The sequence below is a fragment of the Acartia tonsa genome, chromosome 14 (genome assembly GCF_053477335.1).
Source record: "Acartia tonsa isolate MP-2025a chromosome 14, ASM5347733v1, whole genome shotgun sequence".
In the NCBI taxonomy this organism is placed as follows: Eukaryota; Metazoa; Arthropoda; class Copepoda; order Calanoida; family Acartiidae; genus Acartia; species Acartia tonsa.
The window spans coordinates 33308744-33319827 of NC_137273.1; the positions used below are offsets into that span (position 1 = coordinate 33308744).

General features: G+C 30.2%; 1 protein-coding gene across 2 annotated transcripts in view; it reads right to left on the minus strand.

Moving 5' to 3' along the window:
* LOC145305716 (uncharacterized) overlaps positions 1-10862 on the minus strand; it is a 45422-nt gene extending 34560 nt beyond the window's left edge. For both annotated transcript variants that reach the window (XM_080147450.1, XM_080147449.1), the window contains exons 1-2: positions 10406-10862; positions 3724-3807 (exon numbers count right to left, since the gene is read on the minus strand). In XM_080147450.1, the coding sequence (XP_080003576.1) occupies positions 3724-3807; positions 10406-10557 (236 nt within the window). In that variant the 5' untranslated portion in view covers positions 10558-10862. The remainder of the gene's footprint in view (positions 1-3723; positions 3808-10405) is intronic.
* Between the last annotated feature and the right edge of the window lie 222 nt (positions 10863-11084).

Here is an 11084-nt window from a genome sequence, read left to right on the forward strand (position 1 = left end):
ATTGCACACCAACTGTGGAATATGATACATGTGTGGAAATTATTGCACACCAACTGTGGAATATGATACATGTGTGGAAATTATTGCACACCAACTGTTGAGTATGATACATGTGTGGAAATTATTGCACACCAACTGTGGAATATGATACAACTGTGGAATGGGCATAAGAAATTGGTCAGCTTAACATTTTAAAGAAAAATTTTAATTACAGATTTGGAGAAATTTTTGAATATTGAAAAATGTATCCTTAATTTTAAAGTACAATTTTGGGGCCCTTTCGTGACAACGCCTCTTGAGGGACAGGGGCTAAAAATGGAGAAAAAGTTATCGTAAAAATAAGTCGAAACGCCCCTTAAGAGGCTTTGTCACGAAAGGAACTATATTCCAATTTTGTTATTGCTATGATTTATGAATCTATGATATTATTATACATTTCTGTGTGTCCATTAAGATTTTGTAAACAAAATACATAGACCACTATAACTATTATATGGGGAAAGGGAGGGGATATTGAACTGCAAATTGTACTGGTGCCCAAAGTTTTTTTTAAATTATAACTTTGGACACTTTATTAAAAACTGATTCAAACTTGCAGTTTCCAAACCTTTCAACCAATAATAAAATCTAAGCTACAAATAATTATTTTCCATTGGCTTATCCCTTGTACAAAACAAAGATTTTGTAGCAAAAGTATAGCTATTTTGAAAAATATTTTTATCAAATGTTCTTTTAAATACAATATAAAAAAACTAGCGGCTACGCCCCTAGAAGCCTCTAGTGGCATTTTGAATGTTTGTTTTAAAAAATAATACGATACCTATCTAAGTTGCTTTCAAGTTTCTACGATACCTAGCTGTGTTACGTAGGCGTCTCTATATGTAAAAAAAAAATTTGATTTTTATTGTGATTTCTCTTGGGAGGGTGGTGGTACACTCCCCCCAAATAGTTATAAACCTTCCCGGGACCTATTAGAAGCTACCCTGTTAAGTAGAGCCCGATCGGTTCGGCGGTTAGCGAGATCCTTCGGTACAGACACAAGACAAACAGATAGACATCCTGTTACTTTATTACAAGGATATGCAAGAAAATAGTACGTGTTGTTTTAATAAAGGTTATTTACAAATTATATCCTTATAATACAGTAACAGGATGTCTGTTTGTTTGTACCAAAGGATCTCGCTAACCGCTGAACCGATATTGTTCTCCATTACAGTGAAGCTTTGTATAGGTCCTGGGAAGGTTTTAAACTATTTTTGGAGAGAGTGTCTTCACCCCCTCACCCCCAAAAATATTGTTTTAACTCTTTTGAAACTAAAATCTAAAATTGGAGGAGGTCGAATTTTCCTCTTCCTACCAGTGCCCCTAGAGGCTGTCTGTTTGTTTGTACCAAAGGATCTCGCACACCGATACTTTCTACTTTACTGTGCAGCTTCTCATAGGTCCTGGGAAGGTTTATAGCAATTTTGGGGGAGGGTGACCACCACCCTCCCAAGAGAAATCGCTCTTAGAAAAAAATCTTCCCCCCTAAAATTTTTTTTCCTTTTATGTTAGAATCTAATAAAAATGGTCAACCCCACTTCCATAAAGTGGTTTAGAGGCCTCTGGGGGCGTAGCCGCTAGTGATATAAAATTTAAAAAGTGAAATGCGCATGATTATAACAAGCTACTAAATCTTAAAATTGCCAAAAGCGGTATCAATCAATTTTGCTAATATATGGCAGCTAAACATGTAATCATATGTTTATGTCAATATTCTTATGATGTATTTATTAGTTTCATTATAAAACAAGGAGAAATTTATGTATCGGAGTTAGAAATTTTTTTTTTGTAATCTTAGTGTATAAAGTAGTGTTTTTTGTTTTGTTTGAAGCTTAAGATCTCAATAACTAACAAATAAATTAGATTCTCTATCTAGGTAAGATCTACATAGGTCCTGTGATGGTTTTAAGCTAATTTATTTTCAGATTCAAGATGGTTTCAAGCAATTTTTAACCTTCTGTCTGTCCTTTTAAATACAGAGCCCCTAGATGCTAGGGAAGTAGCCGATAGTTTTTTTTTAAAGCGTAGCTTTCTATATTAAGGATAAGTCTTTCTGTCCATGAATAAACGTTTTCTTCATTATTCAAGGCATGTTAGAAAAGTCCTATCTGTTTTATACCTCCAGAAATGTTTTCAATGGAAGATAATGAGAGATGGCCTGATCTTGACTTCATTTCAATATCCAATATTTGACATTACGTAGTATAATCCTTTAATTGTAATCTACAGAAGGGTTATTTTTGTTGATCATCATTGGAGATCCCTGAGTTTGGAACCTACTTAGTTAAAAAATAATAAATAATAATACTTTAATTTTGTGTGTCCTGTATTATTAATTTCATATAGTATTCATAATATGCTTGTAAATGAATTAGAATCAACCGTGTGCCTAATTTTTATACCTTTTTGGTGCACTTTGAAAAAAACAAAAAAAGTATAGTTTAAAGGAAAGCCGTAACCTTTTCTGCATTTATTGACGAATTATTATGCCAATATGCAATCTTCATTGTTTTTATCGACTTTAATAAGAGATATATGGTAATATATGACATATTTGTGACACAAATTAAGATTTGGCATTTTTATAGTTTCGAGTAATGCACTAACATTGAAAAATTTTGACATGGTAGGTAAAAAGTTAATAGGCTAAATCCTATAAATATGCTCGCATGGGAGTTAAAATATATGTATATTTGCTGTATTTAATGTTGACCAACATACAACAGACTGTTAATTGTTAAAGTTGGCAAATACATAGAAATAACTATTTGTTGTATTGAATGATAACCAATATTCAACTGACTGATATTTGCCCTAGGGTCATGCACAAGTCAATCTATTTTCTCTGCATACATGATACTAACACCATTCATTTTACACACAATTCTGAGTATCTATCTATCCGTTCTAAAACGTTATTTTTTTGTATTTTGAATGTCTATCCTGACTATCTTATAATTTCTGACAATCTGTTAATTTTTGATTTAGTTTAAAAACTGACATAAATGGTGGGGTTATTGGACTGAAAATTACACTTGTATCTACTGTTGTACTACCACGTTATTTTATTTGTTGGCTCAAAAACTTTGGAAACTTATAATCTACACTAAGGGTATATTATTCATATTTTTATCTTTAGTATATTAGTTAATTGTCCTTTGTCGTATCCCTAACTAAAACCTAGGGTAAAGTTTGGTTCTACTTATAATTATAGAAATGCTAATTAAACGTTTGTAGAACAAACCAATTATCTTAAAACATATTTTGAGAATTGCTTCTTAACACGGAACATTTCACTTATATTTTAGGTTAGACGACATGTGTGGTTTTAGTTTTTAAAAGAGAAGCTTTTCTATAATTAGCGTCGGTCCGTCCGTACGTCCGTCCAAGATAGATAGCTTTTATTCGTTAATTTAGGCATGTTAGAATTGTCCTATCGATTTCAAACTTTGCATGATGATTCTTGTAGTAGTTAGGTACGATTTAGAAAGCGTATCTATCTATCTATCTATCTATCTATCTATCTATCTATCTATCTATCTATCTATCTATCTATCTATCTATCTATCTATCTATCTATCTATCTATCTATCTATCTATCTATCTATCTATCTATCTATCTATCTATCTATCTATCTGTCTATCTATCTATCTATCTATCTATCTATCTGTCTAACTAACCTGCTGCTAAATCTATCAGCACTCTGTCCCCTCTCCCTGCGAGAGCTAGAGCTTGGTGTAGCTGTGTCTCTTGGTCCGGGAGATCTAAATAAAGCAAAGTTTAAGTTTAATCAGGCATCAATGGCCGATAAATTGATGTACTTCCCTAATGATGATTCACACAATTACCCATTCTTTAGATTACAATTCGTTGTTGTAACTTTTAGATATTTAACCTAACGAACCAACCAATCAAAAGTTCCCATAATTGTCAAGCCGGCGAATAAGAAAACATTCATATACAAATTTGAGGACTAAATAATAAACAATCTAAATTTCAACGAAACATAAGACAAACTCGTAAAATTAATAAGTAGTTTTAGTCAATAATTGTTTGCTACTTCAGGCCTCTAAATCAGCTTTTGATGTGTGTAGTTTTATATAATGCTCTTTCTTGCAGTACAGGTTTTATGCCATTTTACCGGAAACCAATGCTATAAATATCCAATTTTACACATACGTTGAACATATTTAAAATATGAGCCTAACTCGAGTCTATTTTTCAAATAGTCTACATAAAAAAACAGAGAGTTTTTATAAACATATTGTCAATTCCACTTTTAGAGGCAATATTTATGTGTTTATTTACCTATGTACTTTCTACATTTTAGGTATACTGACAGATATGCCATTAGACCAATATTTTGCTTATAAAGTAGCTTTACCATTCCCAAGCAAAATAATAAGGTTATTATAGTTTGTTGAAATAGGAAAAAATATAAGATAAAAACTTAATCATTGGGTCAAGCCAATTGAAACCAAGCACATACACAAAAATGATCATTTCATATTTTCTTTTTCTGTATATGGCTTACAAAAGATATAATTTAAAACATTAGCTAAATATTGATAACAATATTTTGAACAATAGTGCACTTATTTGAAAGCAGTGTCCCTGGGTGTGTCTATAAGATCTCGTGAATGGTAGAAACGATCAATCCACGATCCTCTAGGGCAGGTTTTAAGCTGTTTGGTGGAGAAATTTGGGGTGGTTGGTCAATTTATTTTAGTAATATGGCCCTATGTTAGAGACCCAATATCATAAGTTGTTAACTGTAGCTTTGATAATTCTTAATAAACTAAAATTTTTAAAAATCCTCTAACTTGAATGAACACCGTTTCTATTATAATGCAAATTTTGTTTGCCTTCGGCCAACCAAAGAAACTCGATATTTATTAGGGTGGGTTGATTTTGGACATTTTTTTTCTGAGGCCAAAGCGGGGATCTGCACTCAATTTATATAGATATAATACACCTCTGGGTGATTTAAAATTTATCCTAAGTCTTAAAACCGCTGACGACCAGACATTCAATTGTATAGCTATTTGTAAATGGGAGTCAAAAATTTATTGAATCAGAACTATGGCTTCATGGTGCTCCCTGGAAATGCCTTGAGGAGCTGAGTCAGGAACTTTTGTCCGTTTAAAAAAATCTCGTTCCTAGCCTGAGAAAATCTAAAAAACCTCTACAAATTGGATAATTCTCAATAAACCTTAAACATTTTTGGGTTTTTTAGTGATTTCTAAGGCTAGGAACGAGATATTTTGAAACGGACAAAAGTTCCTGATTCAGCTTTTCAAGGCCTTTCCAGGGAGCACCATGAAGCCATAGTTTTGATTCAAAATTTTTTTTGAATGTCGTCTTTGCATACTAATAAGTAATGAATTATATTTTTAAGTGGTCGTGTTCTAAAACTCAATTTTTTAAAATTCTTTTTCGGTCAGAAATGTTTTTAAGGTTAATTTTATCTGTTGCATATCCCCGCTTTGTCTAATTCCGATATGAACCCACCCTAATATTTATACAATGATAGAAAGAAAAAAAGTTCCACAGCACAACATCTCTATTTTTTTTGGGTCTGTCCACAAATAAATAGCGGCTAAGGGTCATTTAAAGATGGCATTAAAGAGGGGATGTCGACCTTTTATTTTAAATTTATTTTATGGGTATTTGTATTATTTTAATTTTGATTTCTCTTTTAATAATAAATAGCTTTTATTTGAATTTTGAATGACTCATTTTACTGTATATATGATTCCTAGGAAATTCAATGTTTTGGTAACAATACCTAACAGTTGAGAAATAAGGTTTAATAGCCCCCCCCCCCCTTACAAAAAAAGTATAAATCAAGGACGAAGCCCTATCTGTACCATTTTTGGTTCCTGTGACGTCATAAAATGAGGGAGATAAGAGAAGAATGGGATAGAAAACCCCTAAAAAAGAGATGGATTTTTATTACGTCAGAGAGGAATCAAAAGTGGTGCAAAAGTTGTACAGATTGGGCTTTGTCTAAATCAAGTCATATTGCTCAGAAATTCAAATTTCTGAATTATAGTTATTTTCAAACTTTAAGTATATAAACCAACCACCCTAACCAACTTAAAAACTACTTTTTAACTGCTTAAAAAGAATTTAGCGAGAAAACGCCTTTAAATTTTGCATAATATTATGAAGTAAAAATAGTTTTATGCATATTTTAAGAAATATGAAAGTATCATTTTATATATGATTCATTTTTTAAAAATAAAACAAGTAAGATTATGTATTATAGTGGAAGGACTTCTCAAAGAGAGTCTGTATAAAAGCAAATCTTATAAAGGGTGTGCAAAAAAATGCGGACATTTTTAAAATTAACATATTTTTTTTTAAACATAATTAATTTGCTTCACTTTTATGAAGTTGTCATAATAAATAAGCAAAGCTTTTCTATAATTAGGTATATCCGTTACGTCGTTGAAATTGCGCGGCTCGTGTTAATAGTAAAAAAATACTAAGCATACCGTTAGAACCGCTAGAAGAAGATTTTTAGGAAATATAAAATCTATTCCTGTGCTACGCATAGCTACATGTTAAAATGTCCCAACTGACTTAAAACTTGACTTGCGAGTAAATTTTGGGACATTTTACCATCTGGCTCCTAGATTATTTGTAGCACAGGAACCGTTCTTATATTTCCAAAAAATACAGTTCATAGCAGTTCTAACAGTATGCATAACATTTTTCTACTATTAACACAAGCCGCGCAATTTTAAATTAAAAAATGTAGGCATCTCTTTTTGCAAAATATCTTCTCTAATTTTTAGTTATATTTTCAAAGAAGGTGTATCAACTTTTTTTTATAGCTAGCCGGTTCTTTTAGTAAGTAGTAGATGTAAAATTTTTCATAGAATTCAGATATGCAATTGGTTTTTTTGTAGACCTCTTATTTATAAAGTAATTTAAGTTTAAAAAAAAAAATTAAGTCGATTTTAAGGTACTAAAATGCAACAAAAAAAAGAAAGAAAATGGCCATTATGAACAAAAATAGTAAGATCTTTAATTTGACACCTTACTTTTTCAATTCTGTCAGGTAATTATTGAAAAAATCGATTTTTTAAAACCCACGAGAATAAAAACTTTGAACTTAATTTTATCATTTCACAGGTAAAAAAATATGGGTTCATATATACCTTTAGAATCAGAAAAATATTACGAATCCATTGTAAGCAAAATTGAAAAAAAAGTTTACAATATAGTATATAAACTACAATAAAAGGAATTATATGAAAATATCATATTATATTATACAGGCAACGTCTTAATTCTTGAATTGAGTATAAAAATGGGAAGGGGGTAAAGAGGGGATAAAGAGGGGGTAAAAAAGGGAAGACGAAAGTGTTGCCTGAACAAAAAATATAATTGGCCATTTGTTTATTTTTTATTTTTTTACTTTGTTTCAATTTTGCTTACAATGGATTCATAATATTTTTCTGATTCTAAAGGTATATATGAACCCATATTTTTTTACCTGTGAAATGATAAAATTAAGTTAAAAGTTTTTTATTCTCGTGGGTTTAAAAAAATCAATTTGTTCAATAATTACCTGACAAAATTCAAAAAGTAAGGTGTCAAATTAAAGATCTTACTATTTTTGTACATAATGGACATTTTCTTCCTTTTTTTTGTTGCGTTTTAGTACCTTAAAATCCACTTAATTTTTTTTTTAAAACTTAAATTACTTAAAAAATAAGAGGTCTACAAAAAAACCGATTGCATATCTGAATTCTATGAAAAATTTTACATCTACTACTTACTAAAAGAACCAGCTAGCTATAAAAAAAAAGTTGATACACCTTCTTTACTCGCAAGTCTAGTTTTACATCAGTTGGGACATTTTAACACGTAGCTCCGTAACTATACGTAGCAGAGAAATCGTTCTAATATTTCCAAAAAATAGACTTCTTAGTGGTTCTAACAGTATGAGTAAATTATTTCTACTGTTAACACAAACCGCGCAATTTCAATTTTAAAAATGTCCGCATTTTTTTTGCACACCCATTGTATCACTACAAGAATTGGAAAATTTTTCTAGTTATTTTACCTTTAAAGATAAAATTAATAGAATAAGTGCTTAAATTATGATCACATACTTTATCCAAAAATTGTATAATAGTCTATTAAACTCTTTATTCAGAGTTTAAAAACTTATTGAATGTGAGATAAGAATTATTGAGGATTGACAACTCTAATATTACTCTAATACTTCCCGGGGCCATGCGCTGATGCCGCGAAATAGAATTATATTAATTTAATCCATCAATCAACGATTTATTGTGGAATCTAAAATCCTTTAATCTTTTCAACCTAATTGGATTATCTGGTTTTTTTCTTATATTATTATAGCATATTTTTGTAGCATTAATATGGTATCATTTTGCTATATACATTATACATCTGGATATTTATTCAATTCTATTAATCATTTTGTTACTCTAACTTTAGATGACCCTTCACAAAAATGTTAGCTATACCAAACACTTTGCAAAAATATTTTCATATATTAATGCTGCATTCAAATACGATTTTCATCTGCCAAGCTGTTTGATAAAAAGTTTCATCAATAGATGATTTAAATATAATAACAGCATCATGCAATAAATACGTCAACTTTCTAAAGCCAAGTACTTAAGTAAGATATTTCGTTTAAGCAATTTTAACACACTAAGATCATTTTGATAAAAATTATGATAGAAGAATTAAAATAAAACAGTTATTCTATAATATGGACATTTTAAGCCTCTATAAAAGTATTTCTTCAAGAGCCATGCTGTTGGTTTCCTGTTTGATAATTAAACTCTTATCAGTAATTTGTTTATCGCGATTGTGAAAGTGAAATTCTTTTTATTAATTTTAAAAATTGAAGATAACCTAAACTATTAAGAAACCTGATAGGGTAACAAATAAAAATATGCAAGTAGATATTTTTTTAAGGACTGGACCCTGAAGGATTTTTTCCAGTCCATCTGTGGATTACAAGATAATCCCTAAGCCCTTTCTTTTTTTCTTTTCACAGCTATGCTTTCCTGACAGTAGGCAGAAAATGAGATAAGATTAGAAAAGTGTTGAAAAAAATGCATATTTATCAAACTGTTGATATTATAATTAAACAGAATTTTAAACTCGATCTGCTTTTTAATAGCTTTCTTGAATTGCCATATAGCTATTCAATTCTTAATACTTTATTTTTGTTTTCCATTTTTTTATTAATAAATGGTTTTGCTTCGTTATAAGTGAAATATAAAAATTTTCGAGAAACATTAAAATTATTGAAAAATTTTGATGTTTAAAGAAGAATATTAAAACACATATTTTACTTAAATTTTCTTTCTTAATTCATGTAGATTAAAAGATTTTTTTATTAGAAAAAAAAACTTAAAAATACAATTTAAAATAAACTTTAGATAGTTTTGAGTATGGAAACTCTAGATAATCTCTAATTTCTAATGGCGCCCAATGTTGCGAGGAATTTGAGTAATCGGCTTAACTCACCTATACATACGTATTATAGGCAACTTCCTAATTTTTACATTCCTTTCGCAGTTTAAGGTTACACTCAAACATGAATATTAATTCAGTGGCGTGACATAGGGATGTATAGTAAGATATATAAGTTTTCCGGAATTTTAATGTAGGGAGTAGATTTGAAATCTGCATCAAATTTTAAGGATTTTTTTTTATAAAATTCGTTTTTTGTATAATTCTTTATCTAAAAGCGGAAATACAAATTAAGTTAATTAATTTTGGCATCTGTGATTGGTGGATTTAAAAAATCTGCGCTCTGATTGGATGTCGTACATCATTCAACCAATTAGAGCGCAGGTAGTTTAAAATCCACCTATCCTATTGGTCAAAATTAATTAACTTAAAATGTATTTTCGCTTTTAGATAAAGAATTTTACAATAAACGAATTTTATAAAAAATCCTTAAAATTTAATGCAGATTTCAAATCTACTCCCTACATTAAAATTCCGGAAAACTTATATATCTTAATGTATAGAGGGGAGTCAACAGTAACATCCCCATTTAAATTAGAATTAAGGAGGCCTGTCTTCCGCTTTTTCAACCCCAATTGGTTTCACACCCCCCTAGTCGATTGCTGTGCACACCACTGGTTGTAATTATAATGTGTAAAACACAGAGTGAGAGGGGGAAAATTGGGATGTAAATCATACTGGTCACAAAAATTTTCTAAATACGTTAACTTATTTGTTGGATTAAAAGCCTTGAGGACTTTTTATAAATCTTGGTTTTAGTGTTCAAACTATGGAAATACAAACTGAGAATTAAGAACTAAAAATAAGCTTTACTACGTAAAACCTCACCTGTATCTACTGGAATTAGGAGTCCTGGTTGATCCCTCATAGCTAATAGTATCTCTGTGCTGCCACGCCATGGGGGTGCGGGGATCCCCACCATCCATAGCCCGCCCCGCCTCGTGATCTTGGGCCCGCCGATGGCCTCTCCGGTAGTCCATATTTAGTCTCTTATTACGTCACAACAGTAAAATGGCGCAAAATTGCCAATAACTTTTGGCGGGAATTTTTTTATGACGTCACAATTAGAAATCAAAATAGCGGTAAATTAACCTAAAGCCAAAAACAAATGTAATTTATAATTTGTTTTGCAAAATTGGACAATATTTTCTGTTTACAATGATTAATCACTTTTAAAATTATCAAAATTTGTGATTTATTGTTATTTTATCACTAAGTTTATGATTTTGTTTTAAAATGTAAGCACAGTTACACACTTAATTTTTCAAGTTTTGTTACATTTTGCATTTCTGAAATTAAAAATATTAATAAATTTTTTTTTAAATAAATTTTTTTTAAATTTTATTATTTGGAATATTATATTGAAGGATAAGACAATGAAAGATGAATTTTTGTACATCTCTAGTGATGATAAACAAAATACCTTCTTGTGTAGATTATAATTATTAGTTACTAAGTTTAGACATTGCATTAAGATTTAATAAAAGTGGTCAAAGTTTTAAGCCAG